Here is a 17,188-nt window from a genome sequence, read left to right as displayed (position 1 = left end):
TGTTGTATTGCGGTCCATTTCGTGACGGTAGTCTCTTGAAGAGTCAGCAGTCAGCATGTGAAGTGGATGTATGAAGAGCTCCTCAAGCCTGCTTTAGAAGTTAACTAGTCGCTGTGAGCTTCATTATTATAAACGTAAATAATTATACATGTAAGTCGTTCATCGTCTGGCATCGCTCGAAACTGGCGTATATGACGTGAGTCCTGTTCTGGAAGACAATGCCTCACCAGTAAAGCAGGCTGTCTCATTTTCGTCCCGACAACGCCCCAGTGCAGCAACAATCACTACAAACGGCCTCCCTTCTCATTGTGAGACTCTTCCGGTGACGAGTCCTCAATGTGCATCTCGGTGCCCTCCAGCTTGTCCTCGGCCAAGACGATGCCGACGTTGGCCTGCTCCTTGTCGAAAAGCCAGGCGATGGTCTCGAGGGTGCGGCCGCGCGTCTCCGGGTACGTGAACCAGACCGAGAAGAGCATCGCGACGAGGATGGCGACGAAGACGAAGTAGTACTTCCACTGGATGGCGTCGAGCGCGATGGGGTTGATGAAGGTGTTGAAGAAGATGGCGGCGAGGGAGACCATCTGGCAGGTCGCAAGCCCGCGGGCGCGTAGCTGGTAGGGCCAGATCTCGACCGGGTACGAGATGACGAGCGGCGTGAGGGCGAGATCGTAGCCGAGGAAGTAACTTGAGAGACGGCATGTTAGCTTATCCAACACAGGGCTTCAATATGGGATGACGGGGGTGGGGAGGGGGGACGTACATGAACAGGAACGGAACGACGGCGAGTCCGGTCGGGCCGTGCTTGGTGGCGTCGAAGCTGCCGGACAGGCCGGTGACGATAATGTAGGAGACCAGCATGATGATGCCGCTGGTCATGAAGAGCGCCTTGCGGCCGACCTTGTCGACGCAGACGGCGGCGGCCACAGACCAGATGAGGTTCCAGATCTGAAGGCAGGCCGAGATGAGCGTCTGGTCGGTGACGGATGTGATGCCGACGGACTCGAGGATGATGGCCAGGTAGTAACTGACGACGCCGTTGCCTATTGGTGGATTAAGTCGGTCAGTATCTCTCGTGGGTAAAGGTTATAAAAACAAAAAGCACGTCTGCATCAAAGGCGTTCTCACCTGACCACTGCGCAAAGATGCCGAGGGAAACGCAGATCCAGAGACGGTGGCGGTTGCCGGGCGTGGCCCACAGGTCGGCCCAGGAGGTCGTCTCGTTGGCCTCCTTCTCGGCCTTGAGAGTCTCCTCGATCTCGACCATCTCGAAGGAGACGAGCGGGTGGTTGATGTCGCCGCCGCAGTGTGTCCTGGCAAGGTTGGCGCGCGCCTCGTCGGCTCGGTCCTTGGAGACGAGCCACCGGGGCGATTCGTCCATCATGATGAGCGCGGGAACCGTCATGAGGGGCAGCAGGGCCATCAGGCCTGAGGGGATCTGCCAGGAGACGTCGCCCTCCATGTTTCTGGTTCCAAAGGTCTGCCCAAAAAGAAGAAGTTACAAGATCAGCAAGAATGTTGCAAGGTGTGGATCAACAAGGATGAAATGAAAACACGGAGACGAAGAGAAAGGCTTACCGCCCAGGCGGCAACGATGGCCCCGATGTACCATCCGCAGTTGTAGATACTGGAGGCGATGCCGCGGTGCGTGGGAAACGCGTTCTCGGCGATAAGGAGAGGGGCGCCGACGGAGAGGCCCTGCGAGACGCCCATGAGGAAACGGGCGGCGATGAAGGCGGCGACGTTGGGGGCGGCGGTCTGCAGGGCGGTGCCGGCCAGGGCGAAGGCGACGCTTAGCCAGAGGCCGAGCTTGCGGCCCCAGCGGTTACAGAGCATGGCGCAGAGCGGGTATCCGACGACGGCGCCGAGGGAGTACATGGCGTTGATGAGGCCGAGCCAGGCGCCCGTCGGGTTGCCCATGAACTCGCGCCACTGGGGCAGGGCCAGGAAGCCGTTCATGATGGAGCCGTCGAAGCCGTTGGAGCTGGTGAAGAGCATGAAGGAGAAGATGCAGAAGTTGAGCCGGAGGAGGTGCTTCTTCCTCCACCAGCGGATGCCGTCGTTGGGGAGGACGCTGGCGAGCTCCTGGCCGACGGCCTTTGCCTCGTTGGCCGTTGGCTGTTTGGCTGAGACGCCCATCTTGCTAGCTTGCGGTTCCGCCGCAAGGGACCAAAGAGTAGTCGTGGTAGAGAGAGGTGAGTAAGGTAAGTGAGATGAAGTGAGAGGAGAGAAGTGAGGTGAGAGAAGAGAGGAGAGAGAGAGAGAGGGAGGCGAGGAGAGGAGGAGAGGGCTGGAGGTGATCAAGGCTGGAACGAGACGTGAATCAGAGGCGATAGCTTCAGTCTTTAAAGCCTGCAGTTGCCCTCTATGTGGGATGCCGATGAGAATGAGAGAAGACGGTAAGCCGAGGAAAGCGCACCACTGTTGAACCTCATGTCGTCAGAGTTGACCCAGAAGCGGATTCCCCCTCAAAAAGAGCGTGGCTCAACCCCGTGCCAATCCCTCCCCGGAGGATCCAGTCAACCCCAGAGGTTCCACAGCTGTCATGGCGATATACCGCCAGCGTGGAATGGGTGGCACAACATCGGTCGAACGGTCGGCGGTATCTTGCTTTCCTGGGCGGCTGGGCGGCTGGGCGACGACGAGAAACTGGGCCCGGCAGGCAGAGAGTCAGTAGGCAAGGTTGTTTATGTCACCACTGACTACTCCAACGCCAACCCTCGGCCGGGGGGGGAGTTCGGACTGTGGAGTCGAATCGCGCCGTCGACCAGGGTTGTCGTTGTGTCCGCCTTACTTGGCGTAGTATTGACGGAAGTTGGAAGCGCCTGCCCAGGCACTTAGCATCTCGACCTCGGACGAAAACGACTCGGGTGTCGTCTCGTCGTTGGAGCTCGGGAGACCGCGTCGACGCGTTGGACGACATATCTTCCCCATGTTCTAGGAGGTGGATCAGTTGTGGTGTCTTGGACATCGAAAAGCCCCGGCAGTTACATGCAACTCATCATCGGGCATTTTCAAAAAGAAGCGAATCAACAAAAAATCAAGAACGAAAAGAGAACTGCAAAGGAATGTGGCCATTGAACCGACAGTGCACAACTCACAATGCCGGCAGGCCTTGACGTTTGAGGCTCAGGCGGGAATGTGTTGGAATCGTGAGATGGCGCCAAAGACCCCTGCCACAGCTGAACCCGGTGACGACGTGAAGCTCCTGAAGCTCCTGCGGGTGGCCAAAACAGGCAGTGCTGCTCCACTGCAGAATCAATACCAAGCTGTCGTCTCTCTCTCTACCCAGCACGAGATTGAGGCTCTCGTCTACCGATCTTATCAGGGACACCGCCAGCTGTCCCCTTCGGCATGTCGGTCACTGGTCACTGGTCACCATGCCGCCGTGCACGACCAGAGGATATTTGTTTGGATGGATGAATGGGTGGATGGAAGAATGACGACAATGTCGATTGAAGAAATTGAGTTGAAGTGGTGGAGTCTGTTTATTCTCTTCTGCTTCACCTCTTCCAACCCCGCGACATTCCCGAGTTCTGTGAACTCAGTCGGCATCAGTCCGGGTTGGCAATTTCTTGGCGATCCTCCCGGAGTCAAGTTGCTGCCGGTTACTGATCTCGTTGGAGACTCGTCCTGGTTTTTGAACCGCGCAACACGCGTGTTGCGGCGGTAGAACTGCGGATATTCCACGGTCTGAGAGCTCGGGATGAAGTCCGTGGTCCCACTTGGTGTCGGAACGCAGGGCCGGGGGGGCCGGAAGAGTGAGAGAATGAGGGAGCTGTTGTCCGCGGCCACCTGCTGTCGAGGAAACTGGGTGCATCGATACGGATGCCCCTGAAGAGGTTAGCAGCTCGTGATAGCGTTGGATACACCTCACCATATGGATCCAACAATCGGACTGGTACGAACACAACTCACGCCATGCTGTCCGCTCTTCGCTGGCCAAACTCGCTTCACATCGTGATGCTGCTTTCTGGTTGACGAGACGCATTGTTTTCCTCAAAAAAGTGGATTTCCATCTCAACCCAACGCGAAAAACTTCACCTCCATGTATTGAATCTTGGCTATGTATGCAAAGAGAGCAAAATGGGGTGCTGCCTTGGCCATGTTCCTGCTTTAATCCACCCCATGCCAAGTCGGTGTGTTCACTAATGGCACAAAGCTTCTAAAAGGGGCACAAATCTTACACGATCTACCAAGTCGTCGACCACTTCCACAAGAATCAGACAGCCTGAAAACGTATCAGCATGTTCAAGAAAAGCCCCCGTCCTTATAAATATCCCTTGACAAACTAAACGTCCCGTCAGTCTTTTGCTTCGTTTCTCGCAGTCCATTGTCAACATTCGCTGCCGGCTTGCGGCCTTGGCGACAAAACACTAGCCACGCCAAGCAACGCGTCGCGATTTCGAGGCCCACTCTTCAATTCTATCACTCAAGACGGTATACATGCGATATGAGTCCATGCTACTTTGTTCAGTTAAGAGTTAGATGCCGCTGGCCTGTCACGGGTGCAGTCAGTGTCGTTTTGGACGGCTCCTACTCCTGGGCGACCGGACAGGTCATCACAACAGACTTCAAGCCATTGCCTATGTCTGATATGATGGACGCTAACGGTTTTTCCAAGCCTCGTCAAGCCTGGCAGTCTAACAAGTCGCCATTGAAAAGCCGGTTCTGTGACGTTGTGACTCGGAAACGAAGACCATTCAATCCTCATCGTATCCGCCGCGAATGCCCAAACACATCAACTCAATGAGCGTGGTCCACAAACGATCGAACCTCGGCTCGAAGACATCAACCGCACTCCTGCATCCGCGTCCCACCCTCAAGACCCAGACGCCCGGTTGTATAACATCGGGATAGGGGGTTTCACCGCTACCATAGAGGAAAGTTTGCACCTCTTTATACACGAGGACGGCACGCCCTGCCATCCTAGCATTACCCTGATCTCGGACGACGCCCCCCGGCTTGGCTGACCGCTCGCGCCATTCCAGCTGATCAAAACGTGAATACTAGCGCTTCGAGGATATCAAAGAGATCGTATAATAACAAAGAAATGGCGAAAACTAAAGGTGCGTCAAGTGCGTCTAAAACTTGACTGGGAAGATGGACTGCAGCGTGATGAAGCGATTCGTCACTGGGGATTCGATAACAGAGTAACCCAGGTGCTTGTCTTCACCAGTCCTTCTTTGAGGTTGAGTCTCAGTGTAGCGAAGCCAGGTTTCTGGACCAAGGCCGCCGGTTCTTAGTACTCCTCTCACGGCCCGGGTACCTTGAAGATCCCACAAGTGATCCCTGCCCTGATCTGAATGTCATCAATGGCCAGCTCCGAGACCTTACTTTGGGCCTCTTGCTCAAGACCACGGTTGACCATGCGAAAGGCATGTTATTGCTCTTTGATGCTTTCTTTCTTAAGGATAGGACCTGGGCTGGTGTGGGTCCGCTGGCGTTGGCTACTCCTGAGAAGCATGAAGCTGAAAGTGCAAGGGGATGCTTGGACCATACTTGCCAGGTAGAAAGGCTTGAAGAGAATCTCATGGGATGCAGGTGTCAAGGTAATTATCTGAAGGTTGAGAGATTGTTCGTTCTCAATAGCCTATCCGAATGGACCTGGATCCATTGCAGCGCCTAGAACATCTGTCTTGTTGCTTCGCTTGGTAATAGGCTAAAGGCTGTAGTGTGGCGAGCTGTTCTGCAACCTGGACATACTGTCTTCGCATGTCTGCCCCGCCGGTAGTTGGAATGTTGCAGGGTGTAGATATATAAGGCGTTGATTGCTGCCACGCAATTAACGGCGTCGTTTTTGCGACATGAAGTTTCGAATGTTCTCGTAGCATGCTTTAGCAAACCAGAAAGGGACCCCCTCTGGAAGTAGGATATCTTTAAACCTATACTTTTCGAAAGAGTGCGAGTGTTGGATGATGAAGGGTTTACCCAGGACAGTCTCGGTGTTTTCGGAGAACTCTGCGAAGCAATTGGCGATCTTTGAGACGTCTACATCCTTACGTACTTTTCTGAATAGTAATGCAATGACCATGCTTTTGACGCTTGGTCTCCTGCGTTGATGAATACTTTTGAGGTTTTAAATCGGACCATTGTTTTTGTGAGGCAATCATAATAAAGTTAGTACCTGAACGAAAAACAGCGGCATGGGTCGAGAAACATATCCTATCGTTGGGCTGCCTACACAACATCACACATCAAAATTGAATAACGCAAGCTTTGATGGGCTCACGAATTGATGTTGAGGGTAGGTTTCCGCAGTCTGGAGTGCCACTGTGTGTCTAAATTGGCTGAAGTCGGGTTCAACATGGCTTTTTAACTTGAAGAGCACAGCGCCTGCTAATCTTGCAACTCATGAGTTCATCAATAAGGTTGCAGCTTCGTAAAGTGGACACGAGTCACACGCAAATGTTCATCGTCACGCGGTCAACTGGCGTTGGAATCATACATGTGGCCTGGTTTGACACTGTCGCATTTGTCTCAACGGTCATCCAGTATTTAAATGAATCCCGCTTGCCACGAATCTACTGGATGATGGTGTTTAGTTCATAGGCGTTCTTGTAAAGCAGCAATGCAAGATTTGTTGTGTGGGCCGTATTTGTAGAAGAAAAACACCAAATTCTATCTTGGAGAAGATTCCCTCGCATCAAAGCAAGGGCATCAAAGCAAGGAAGGAGGAATACGTCAAACGAATTATCTAATAACGACTGAATCTCTTTCTACTAAATTCGGTCCGTTTGGTATGTTTGCCTAAGAATCTGTCTGCATGTTAGAGACACTCCAGCTATGTACGGAGCCACGTCCAGCAGATTGTCCAGCCATCGCATCCGGGAGCCCCAAAAGCCTCCTGCATCTGGCCCAACGAGTCTTCATCGATGTGTAACATCGCAATCTCCGAGCGGCGGCAACCTAGCCAACATACTTGACAGTGACAGTGCTGCCACTGACGGAGCCCGCAGCAAGGACCGTGCGGCCGTTGTTGGGCGAGATGTCGATGATGTCCGCGCCGGCGGCGGTGACCGAGCCGCCGGAGCCAGAGGCGGCAGCGCCCGTGAAGGTGACGGTGCCAAAGTCAGCGAGGGTGACCTGACTGCCGTTCTCCTGGAACGCCTCGACGATCCACTCGGCGTTGGTCTCGCAGAGGGACGAGGGCGTGCTGGTGAAGGAGTGCGTGACCTTCTGCCCGGTGGTCAGGTTCTCGAGGGTCGCGACGCCCTTGGTCTTGGAGGACGCGTCGACCGTCATCCGGATCTTGTCGCCGACGCTGACGCCGAAGTTGTTGAAGTTGTAGGCGTAGTCCGGGATCCACTCGTACCAGGCGTCGAAAGTGCCGTCGGCGTAGAAGGAGATGCCGGTCTGGAGGATGGCGGTCTGGCAGGTGTCGCCGTCGATGCCGACCCAGGCGGAGGCGGCGGCCCCGCGGGCGCCGCTCACCTCGGGCACGGTGATGGTGCCGGTGACGTGGTTGTAGCCCGTCCCGATCTTGACGGCGCCGGCCCAGTTGCCCGAGTAGTCGACGTTCTTCTCGCCGGTGGACTTGAGTAAGTCGAGAGAATCGACGGAGAGCCTCTGGTTCGGGGCGGAGCTGTACCTGGCGCGGGCAGAGCGAGGGACGAGGGGCGAGTAGTTGCGTTGAACCAGCTTGGTGCCAGGGGCGGCGGCGACAATGCCGGCGGCGGCGAGGATGAATGCGCTGAACTTCATCGTATCTCAATGGAGGTTGCGACGACGGGGAACCGAGAACAGATATTGAGTTGGCTTTGGGGCTCTTGAAGTTGCTGCTGGCGATGCTGGTCCAAATCTCAATGCTCTTGGCGCTGGTTCACGGGCATCTTTATAGAGATACAAGACGCACTCAACGTGCCGGCTACTCGGCAATCATGTCGTGTTCTCCTCTCGTTGTCAACGAAGCCGCTATGCTTCATATCGCAGGTCGATAGCTCTCACGATGCCGTCGTTCCCGTAAAGCTATCCATTCCACTCAAGACAGCCTCCATAATCTGTCAGATGGAGGGGAAACAGGTTCTGACCTAAACTTTAGGTCGGCCCTCAACTGAGCTCCTCCCTGAATAGGAAACATCGTGAGGCCGATGCCCGAGGAGCGTTGTACGAGAGGGTCCGCAGCAGGATACCACTTTCCTCTTTGGAGTCGCTCTTAGGCTCGGGAATATCGTCACCTAGTTCAATCTTTCAGCCTTAGTGCCGGCAAAGTTTAGGGCAGTGGCGATTCGGCCGAGTGATAAGGCAGGCCGATGGTCCCTTGATTGGTCTGTTGGCTGGCAACTTGGCACGATGCTGCCAAGGCAGGGGTTCGTGGATGATTGCGGTGTATGGCAAGCCGAGGCCCAGGGGACTGCGGATGATTCTATTGCTCAAGATCTCGGACAGAGACACACATTGAGAATAGCGCATTTTTCTCCGCCATTGGCGGTCTAAATGACGGGATGGGCGCTTCCGATTAAGCGACGTTGCCGCAACACTCCCGTCGGATATCCGGCACTTCGCGGCATCCACTTTGACAAGGAGATTCTGTGTGAGGAAGTTCGTCACATGACTGGCGAGTTGCCCGGGGTCGAGTTTACATAAGTAAGGGAGCTGAGATTCTTACCGGGGCGCCTTTCATTTTAGAAACGGCAGTACCCAGCTGCTCAAGTGTTTGTCCAGATGACTCCAGATTAGCGGCTTTCAAAGAGAACTCAGTTCCAAACACCGAGGCCCCCAACACATTATCATCAGTTTCCGGATCATAGGAAATCTGGTGTATTGTAGGCAATCGTCGAGTTAATTGTTTGTGTGACTCAATGCCTGCTGATCACGGCAATCTCGCTCTGCTCTGGGTGACTCTCGGAACAAGACCCGCTGGAGACTATGATGATGCACAAATACTTCACACAACGCTCAGCATTGCCGTATTCCAGCCTCTAGGCCTGTCACGAGCCTACAAGCGTGTCTCTGGGTCACAGAGGTTGAGAAAATTTGGAGACATGGATGGGAGGTTGTCAAGGATACGAGAGGCCTGTAACGACCTCTCTGGGCAATCAGGTCAGACTTTTGGAAAGACATCATAGCGCCAGTGGCTCCCCAGAGCCTCTCTCCGGAGGTCTCAGAGGTCTATACAAGGGTTTCTGTCTCCCTAATATTAGAGAATAGAAGCCAAGGATCAATTTAGTCACTAGTTCACACGCATCCCTGAGTTGACCTCTTTACTCTGCATAGCGCCCCTGACGTCCTTGCAGTTGATGATGCCGTACATACCACTGGCTTGGACCAAAGAATTGTTGGATACATCAATCTCTTAACCCAGGGGTGTCCGAGATACCAACACAAGTTCTCTTACTTGTGTCCCAACACTTTTCATGGTCGTGGGTACCTGTTTCTGTGCTTCCGAATGGCCTATCTGTGAACGACTTACTTGTGAGTCAAGTCGTCAAGCGATAACAAAAAGAATTTGTTTGGAATTTGGGATTACAAATCGCACACAAGGTCGTGGATGCTTTCGATTTTTATTTTATTTTTGGCATGCAGCAACACCCAACTCAAACCATAAATCTGATTTGAGGTTCCAATGCTGCCTGAGAAGTAAACACACGATTCATGGTTTGAGTTTTTGTGTCAACGAACTGACGTCAAGCCAGGTTCGAATGTCTAATTACTATTTGCGCAGAAGAGAAACAAGCGGCCGCTCAAATTCAAGAGAGCGCATGACTTTCAGCCGACCCTTTTTTAGCAATGTTATTGACATCTTCGACGTGGAGATTTCTTGCGCTCCAAGTATGCAGGTCCAGTGACATAGGATACATGGACGACACTGGCACCTTTTGATGTTGTCATGATGCATACACCACGGATACCGCGGACAGTCGGGGCTGTAGATCCTATTCTATATAAATGAAGACAACACCACTCGAGAGTTTGACGACACGTCTCCAACTACGTCATGCAAAACGATCTCATGACAGATTTACAGTAAGTGGACATCGAACATGATTCAGAAGGACATCCATCGGAGCCAAGAACCTACGCCCAGCTTCCAAGAACGGCAGCCTCACTATTTTGGGTCTGTATGAAGATCTTTTTCGTTTCTCTCAACCAAGTCCCATTTTTATCAGCAAATCCAGGGACTAGATGTGCCTGCCAAGATGACATACTAACGTTTTAGGGAATAGGATTGACGGACCTATGACCTGCTTGCCTGCCACTCCAGAACAGATGACAGTACTAAGAAGACCGACCAAACGCTTAGTGTGCAATACACGGTTCGTGATGAAAGGTAAGGACGCTGTTTGTGTGAGATCTGCATGCGGCCACTCCCACTTGGACCCCATGAAGCCGTGTTAATCTCACAGGGGGAGACTATGTGGCCCAACCTATATCTGTTACCTGAACTTCTACTACGCAATGTAGGGCCCCAAGATGATATCCACCTCTACGTGCGGCCTCCGACGACATCACCTCCGAGCCCCCATTCTCCGGACCCTGAAGAGGACGGCCGGACCTACTTTGTCCGTTTGGCCGATCACCGAGTCAGTTTGCCTCGGGACCCGGAAACACGCCGCTCGGCCGAAAACGTGGGCGGCTCCGCACCTCGCGAAACTAGACGGGGATCACGGATGCTCGGATTTCCGCCGTAGCATTTGTACGAGTAATGTCCTGCCACCAAGCAACGTGTTTTTTTTTTCTTCCTTCCCTCTTCCCGGAGACGCATTGTCCATTGTCGGCCCTGAGCAGAGCAAAGACCACACTTTCTTACGTGTACATGTCCCACGATCCGAGGCATTGACGCGTGGGTGGGCAGACAGAATCGTTGTGGCAGAAGTCTAGACCGCCGCGTGGGCGTCCGAACACACTCAACGGCGAGGTATAGCATGACCTGATAAGACTTGTCTTGACAAACTCCCGACACACGCCCGACTACCTTGAGAGTTGAAAAGAGGAGCCTCGCTTGTGCTGTCACCTTGACGGACGGGCGGGTGGTGGAGATGCTGCCACGATTCGACTCCCGCGACATCCGTGATGAGCAAAGAGGATGGGAAACGCCATGGGCCAGACGCCGCGGGCACGTGTCTGGCCACTGGTTCACTCACAGTACACAGATTAGTCCATGGTGAGAAGAGAGGCAGGGAAGTCAATCTGCAACACCGACCCTGCAGGAGTTTGCAGAACACCGGCAGGGGATCGGAGTCATGTCAAGGAAGACCCCAGCCGCCATGCCGCGCTTGCAGCACGCTCCATCGCGACGCTGGCGCGGATGCAACCGAAAACACCCCCTTAATTAGAGTTTTCGCCAAAGCCAGGTCGGGGCATCCTCGTCCCTATCTGACGTGCCTTCATCACGACATTTTCCGTTGGGTAATTGCAACTAGCTGGGCCGATGCCGTGCATCCCGCCAGCTATCCCATGTACGCTAATAGCATCCTATCCTTTCAAACCCTTCACCATGCCTCTAAATTCGCTGCTCGGAGACGAGGCCTCGACAGAAATGGGGACGGAGATACAGAAATAGGTAGGTAAGCCGCCGGCTGGTTAGCTGGTTGGTCTCTATTCGGATGGGGACAAGAACAAGATACGAACAACTCACCCATGCTCGAAGGACAAGCCTCCTTGAAGGAGAACTTTAGATTATTTGCGTTAGTGCAGTCGAGAACCAACTTGTTCGGATGAGGGTGGGAGGCGGGTCTCCAGTGAAGACGTCAAGAATAGAAGCATAATTCATCGGCCGCCCCGCGAGACGGGATGGTACTGTGACATGGCAGGAACCGGCCAAGATGAGACGAAGATGACGAAGATGACGAGATTGAGAAATCGAGGCGTGCCAAAACGAAATGGGTGGGTGTGACGGTGCATGTCAGCAGCTTGAACACAGATGGAGGGGCTAATACCACTGAATGTCATCCTCCCTACATTGGAAGACATGTGTCAAGAAACGCGTCAGAACCAAGTAGATCACATTGCGCGGGTTTACGGACGACGCCTCGAGAGTTTGAGAGAACAATGTTTTACGATACACGATGAGGATGACGATGCCACACTTTCTCTATAGGTATTTGATGCGAACACCCAACAAAAAACGCCTATGATTCGTGAAAACAAACAGCTAAACGGGACACAAGAATCCACTACCGATCTATCGCCAAGAGCCACACTTCGTTCAGGTCAAGAAAACATTCGCCCCTTCCCTCGCGCGCGTTTCATGCTCCCTACGAGGCCAGCCCAACGAGATCCAGAGAACCGGCTAAGGATGGTTGGGAGGTGGACACTCTCGTGGAGCCATGATGGGCTTGCCTCCCTTCCCCCCCCCCTCAGACTGCTTGCCCTACGGACAAGGCGAGGCCGGGGGAGGGGCAGCCCCCTTGCTAGCGAAGAAAAAAGAAACAAGACATCAAGAGCCCTCTCTCACACGCATCCTCTTCCGCCCTCTCGCTTTTGCCCCGCTGTCAGGCGAGACGCTTAGCAGCGGCCGCGGACCTCGTTGGTAGGGGCCTTGCAGTACAGGCCCTGGCCGTCGGCGCACTGGAAGCCGGAGTTGGCGACCTCGCGGCAGGCGGCCTCCCACTCCTTTCCGGCGAGCTGGTCGGTGCCGGAGTTCTGGACGCACTGCGGAAGGGGGGAAGAAGACGTGTCAGCAAACAGGGGCACAAGTGGTGAGAGAGGTGAGAGAGGAGGGTCTCCAACTTACACGTCCGGAGGGGGTGTCGTAGGTTCCCTTGCCCCACTTGTAGTTCTTGGAGGCGTAGAGCTCGCAGGCCTTGGTGGTGATGCGCCAGTTGTAGCTGTCGCCGTTGTGGCAAGTGCAGCTGTCGTGGAGGTCGGCCGAGCTGTGTCGTGTTAGTTGGGGAAAAACGAGGCGTTGGCGGGGGAGGAGGGAGGGATGGAGGCGGTTTTTTGTCCGAGACTTACGCGACGGAGAGGAAGAAGAAGATGGAAGCGATCTTGGTGACGGAGAACTGCATTTTGGCGGTTTGTTTGTTTGAAAGGGGATCTTGGAGAAGAGGCGTTTGGTAGAAGGTAGTGACTGTTGAAACGGGGATCTTGAGTTTGTGAAAAGAATGAACGGGAGTTGGTACTGATTACTAGATCTGGACCGAAGAAAAGAATGTGATGGGCGTTTGGAATGGAAGCTGGAGTGAAAAAAGAAGACATCTAGATTATTGGACGGGGCAGAAACGGGTTTATATCCACGGTGAACTTGGGAAAACGAACGAGTCACGGACGGACTACTACTCCCCTTTCTCCCATCCTCCCGGAGGAGAGGAGGGGGGTGTTCTCTGCCAACCATGACCGTTCCGGTCGTTTTCGGTTATGTCCATGCTTGCTTGCTTGGTGGTGCGCGCCAGAGGCGCGGTTGTCGGCCATCCCATGCCATGTCATCCCACTTCCCAAAGGGCAGCGGTGGTCCCCTCCCCCTCCCCATCTTCCACTTCGGTTCTCTCTCACGCGCGTGTGTGTATGGACCTGCCTTCATGGAATCCCGCCAGAGTCCGTTGGCCCGCAATAGGAGTTTGATCATCATTAGAAGTGCGGACTCACCGTGTGGATGGATGCGACCTCTGGGCGGCGCCCCTCCCCCTCTACTCTTGAGTAGGCGGTGCAGGAATCTGGAGACCGGCAGGGCCTCTACTTTGTCGGTTGGCTTCTCTGTTCTGTGACCATCCCGTTATCAAACTCAAAATGGGCGGCTCGAAGCGGAATAGCCCGGCAGGCGGTCTTGTCATCAGCCCTTTTCTGGAGCTTGAACGCCTTTGAGCCCCTGTCGACCAAGGCTGGGCTGAGTACCCTGGTGATGTGGTTGCCCATTTGTGTCTTACACGGGGTTGCACCTTGGCAAAGAAGAGAAGAGGATGACGACGGGGGGGGGGTTCTCCAGCTCCCAGGGGCCGCCATTATGGATCAAAACGAGGCCGCATGAGCAGAGAGCAATCTCAATTCGCTTTCCTGATTAGGCTCAAAAGCAGTGGAGAGAGAGAGGGGGGAATGGACAAGGATGAAGGAATGTGGCATGCTACGGTGAGTCTGTCGGTTGTTCATGACTCGTAGCCGCTCCCGAAAGTCAATATGGATGGGGACCAGAGCCACACACACATGGGCTTTGCTCTTCCAAAAGAGCCGCAAGACTCCACGCCCTAGAACAATATCCGCGCCCGGATTCGGCGTCTATCTTCTCAATCTGAAACTGGGAAGCCCCCTTCCACCCTGGCGTTCGCCTTGTTCGTGTTCGTCCCAAAAGTCCACACATCACATCACATCCCGTCACATCCCCTTCCCCCCCCCCCCCCTCCCCAAACTACGGATACACAATCCGCCCACCTCGGGAAGGGCACAGATGGATCGCAAGCCAAGCATGCATGTATGTTGCCCGTCGGTCCTTCGAGTCAGCGCATCGTCGTACCAGAGCTGGACCTGCCTCAGTCATAGTATCCATGTGATAGACTTTCCGGTGACTGTAAATTGGGTATCTACTGTCTACATCACGATTTAGCCCTGAACGGCTGGCCCGGTTCGTGAGCTGGGTTATCATGATGGTCATGTCGGCCGCCCCGTAGGGATTCTTGGCGTGTATGACGCGGATACACACCCCTTCGGTCATTCGGGAATCAGGAGGAGGAGGAGGAGGAAGAGGGAGCTCGCGCGCGTCAGAGTGCGCTTCTCCCAGCCCATCCATGGACATGGGCGCCGGTCCATCAGACAAGCGCAGTAGCCCGTGTCTCTGCAAGTCGGTCCAATGGTCGAACCCGAGAACGACTCGAGACAGCCGCCAGATGGGGGGGGGGGACCTCCAAAGTTGCCCGCCCACCAAACCTAGCCGCTCGTCAAAGTCTAAGAGAGACAAGACGGACCGGCGGACACCTTGGATCCCCTGGTGTTATAAGAACTGACAACTCCCACCCTTAGATTCGGAATTTACTATCTCGAAAGGCCAGTCCATTCTCTCTTCATTCCTCTTCATCCCTCCCCACGCTCTTTTCTTCCTATCCAAACTACCTTCAGTCTTTACTTTCTCAAAGTCGCTCTTTTTGCAAAAGACGAACCCTAACAAACCAACACTTTTTCCAACCCTCTTTCCAACCCCAAACTCCAACCAACCCCCCTTTCTTCCAAGATGCGCTTCTCCGTTCTCTCCACCGCTGGCCTCATCGGCGCCGCCATTGCCGCCCCTCGCCCCGCCCCCGTCGCCCTCAACTACGACGATGTCGTCGTCATCGGCGAGGACGGCACCCACCAGATCATGAAGTCGGCCGAGTACGACGCCCTCCAGGCCCGCGCCGCCCTCGCCCCGGCCCCGGACGTCAAGCCCATCGAGGGCCTCGAGCGCCGCGGCTGCGAGGAGTCCACCGAGGTCCAGGTCCTCTCGGACGACGAGTTCCTCAACTGGGACGTCGCCATCTCGCCCGTCCTGAGCTCCATCGGCGGCAGCGCCACCGTCTCCGTCGCCAACGGCTACTCCCTCGCCAACACCGTCACCGTCAGCTCTGGCGTCACCGGCAGCTTCGCCGAGGGCGTCCTCGGCGTCTCCCTGTCCGTCAGCTACGCCGAGACCTGGACTACGACCGAGACCCAGACGCTCGGCTTCACCGTGCCCGAGGGCCAGTACGGCCTCGTCGTCTCCCAGCCCAACGTCCGCCGCGTCACCGGCAACATCCTCACCGGCTGCACCGACAGCCCCAGCAAGTCCTCGTTCCAGTCCGACACCTACTCGAGCCAGGCCTACGGCAACCTCGCCTGGGTCAAGGGCGTCATCCGTCTCTGCAACAGCACCACCTACCCCGTCCCCTACTGCATTGGCAACGGTGAGCACCGATAAGCGTCTCGCCTGCCGCCGCCTGCTCACGGCCCGCCGCGCTTTCGTTCGACGTCGAGGGTGTGCGGCGGAGAACACACAAATCTGCCCACTCTTCGAGAGAGCCAACAAAACCTCAGGGATGTCTGGAACTGATAGGAGTTTTGGAGGGTCTTCTCTTGGACGAAGCAACCCAAGGACACGCATGATATAATGTCAATAACACCCCCCACCTTGTCCTGTTATACCACTTGTGCACTTGCTTTACGCGACTTATGCATGTTGTTTTTTGTACATAGAATTGAGGGAGATTTTGGATAGAATTTTTACAAGAGCGATTAAACCACATTCTCAACGTCTGTCTACCTGTGATTTGATGTACGGGTTGAACAGCAACGAAGTGATGGTATACTGCTGGCGAGGTATATAGTCTAACCCTAACAGGCAAACTACTTTTTATACACTGAAGCCCGTATTCAGACTTCGAACCTAGGCCTATCAATAAGTCAGACTTCAATTATCTATTTCTTGTCGTCGTTTCATGTTCATATGTAACCAGTTGGGAAGTTATTGCCGGAATCCCCCAAAAACGGGACGTCTCGCCTCGCAGCCTGGCATCTGAGCGATTCATGTTCCCTACCAGGCCACGGATATTGAAACCGTTACAGGCAACTGGCACTTTGCTTTTCAGGAGCGGTGCACACATTTTACAAGTAACCCTGGCCCCCCATCGTACCTGAACAGACGGCCACCTCCTCGTCCACTCCCGGCGAACAAGGCTAAGAGGCATGACATCCGTTGACAGATTTCAAGGGGGGAGACCCATCGAACCAACACAACCCTCTGGGCTGGGTCGGTCGGTAGAGAGTTGTGTGGACTTCTATTTCCGACCAGACCCTCCGCAAAAGAGAGCAATGCCACAAGCGGCAGGGTCAATGCCTCCCACCCAACAGTCGTATTATGTCATGAATATCGGCCTCCCGAGTCTTCGTCGGGGCTCGACCCCCCCATCCAGGGCCCCCGAAGCTCGAGCTGGGAAACGAAGGGACCAGTGGATCCGTCCGGGATTGTGTGCCCTTTGCAGAACCAAGCCCGATCCGAATTGGGATGCCGCCCCGAGGGAAATACATTGATGCGATATTACCCAGTGTCCGGAACGCATTCGTCCTCGTTCAGTTGAAAACCTCCTAAACACCAGCGGTTGCACTCTACTTGCATCACCACAAACACACAACCACGTCCCCAACCCGGTTCAATCCACAAAGAGGAATGAAGTCGGATTAACCAAAGTTGCCCAGACTGCGCTGATCTTTTGTGAGGCCGAGTCAGTTATTTTCCGCTTACGTGGGCATGGGCCACCTGGAGTCCAATGCAAAAAAACAAACAGGATAAACTCTCGGCTCGGGGCATTAATAC

The 17,188-nt window shown here is 54.6% G+C and overlaps 5 protein-coding genes across 5 annotated transcripts; 2 read left to right on the top strand and 3 right to left on the bottom strand.

Moving 5' to 3' along the window:
• Positions 1 to 113: 113 nt before the first annotated feature.
• On the bottom strand, positions 114 to 3,068 carry CDEST_03755 (Putative major facilitator, sugar transporter, major facilitator superfamily). The gene is made up of 4 exons (XM_062919914.1): positions 1,576 to 3,068; positions 1,126 to 1,477; positions 761 to 1,040; positions 114 to 684 (listed from the first exon to the last, which is right to left on the bottom strand). Exons 1-4 carry the CDS (start codon positions 2,134 to 2,136, stop codon positions 285 to 287), a joined length of 1,593 nt encoding a protein of 530 aa, XP_062775965.1. The 5' UTR covers positions 2,137 to 3,068; the 3' UTR covers positions 114 to 284.
• An 86-nt stretch (positions 3,069 to 3,154) lies between these two features.
• On the top strand, positions 3,155 to 3,670 carry CDEST_03754 (uncharacterized protein; the record flags this gene model as incomplete). The annotated part of the gene is made up of 1 exon (XM_062919913.1): positions 3,155 to 3,670. One exon carries the CDS (start codon positions 3,155 to 3,157, stop codon positions 3,668 to 3,670), a length of 516 nt encoding a protein of 171 aa, XP_062775964.1.
• Positions 3,671 to 6,679: 3,009 nt separating this feature from the next.
• CDEST_03753 (Putative peptidase G1, concanavalin A-like lectin/glucanase domain superfamily) lies at positions 6,680 to 7,923 on the bottom strand. The gene has a single exon (XM_062919912.1). The coding sequence runs from the start codon at positions 7,699 to 7,701 to the stop codon at positions 6,907 to 6,909; it is 795 nt and encodes a 264-aa protein (XP_062775963.1). The 5' UTR covers positions 7,702 to 7,923; the 3' UTR covers positions 6,680 to 6,906.
• A 4,064-nt stretch (positions 7,924 to 11,987) lies between these two features.
• On the bottom strand, positions 11,988 to 13,121 carry CDEST_03752 (uncharacterized protein). Its single transcript, XM_062919911.1, has 3 exons — positions 12,895 to 13,121; positions 12,674 to 12,812; positions 11,988 to 12,591 (listed from the first exon to the last, which is right to left on the bottom strand). The coding sequence occupies exons 1-3, from the start codon at positions 12,945 to 12,947 to the stop codon at positions 12,445 to 12,447; spliced, it is 339 nt and encodes a 112-aa protein (XP_062775962.1). The 5' UTR covers positions 12,948 to 13,121; the 3' UTR covers positions 11,988 to 12,444.
• A 1,745-nt stretch (positions 13,122 to 14,866) lies between these two features.
• On the top strand, positions 14,867 to 16,119 carry CDEST_03751 (uncharacterized protein). The gene has a single exon (XM_062919910.1). The coding sequence runs from the start codon at positions 15,095 to 15,097 to the stop codon at positions 15,794 to 15,796; it is 702 nt and encodes a 233-aa protein (XP_062775961.1). The 5' UTR covers positions 14,867 to 15,094; the 3' UTR covers positions 15,797 to 16,119.
• Positions 16,120 to 17,188: the final 1,069 nt, after the last annotated feature.

The sequence above is a fragment of the Colletotrichum destructivum genome, chromosome 2 (genome assembly GCF_034447905.1).
Source record: "Colletotrichum destructivum chromosome 2, complete sequence".
Classification (NCBI taxonomy): Eukaryota; Fungi; Ascomycota; class Sordariomycetes; order Glomerellales; family Glomerellaceae; genus Colletotrichum; species Colletotrichum destructivum.
The sequence above is the reverse complement of the archived record's forward strand: the minus strand, read 5'-3'. Positions and strand labels throughout refer to the sequence as shown.

Bases quoted from the DNA above. Each gene is read 5' to 3' on its own strand.
- CDEST_03755 (XM_062919914.1), bottom strand. From the start codon at position 2,136: ATGGGCGTCTCAGCCAAACAGCCAACGGCCAACGAGGCAAAGGCCGTC. The intron at 1,478-1,575 runs GTAAGCCTTTCT...CTTTTTGGGCAG, and splicing joins CCATCGTTGCCGCCTGGGCG to ACCTTTGGAACCAGAAACAT. The intron at 1,041-1,125 runs GTGAGAACGCCT...ATCCACCAATAG, and splicing joins CATCTTTGCGCAGTGGTCAG to GCAACGGCGTCGTCAGTTAC.
- CDEST_03753 (XM_062919912.1), bottom strand. From the start codon at position 7,701: ATGAAGTTCAGCGCATTCATCCTCGCCGCCGCCGGCATTGTCGCCGCC.
- CDEST_03752 (XM_062919911.1), bottom strand. From the start codon at position 12,947: ATGCAGTTCTCCGTCACCAAGATCGCTTCCATCTTCTTCTTCCTCTCC. The intron at 12,813-12,894 runs GTAAGTCTCGGA...AACACGACACAG, and splicing joins TTCTTCTTCCTCTCCGTCGC to CTCGGCCGACCTCCACGACA. The intron at 12,592-12,673 runs GTAAGTTGGAGA...CCCCTTCCGCAG, and splicing joins ACGACACCCCCTCCGGACGT to TGCGTCCAGAACTCCGGCAC.
- CDEST_03751 (XM_062919910.1), top strand. From the start codon at position 15,095: ATGCGCTTCTCCGTTCTCTCCACCGCTGGCCTCATCGGCGCCGCCATT.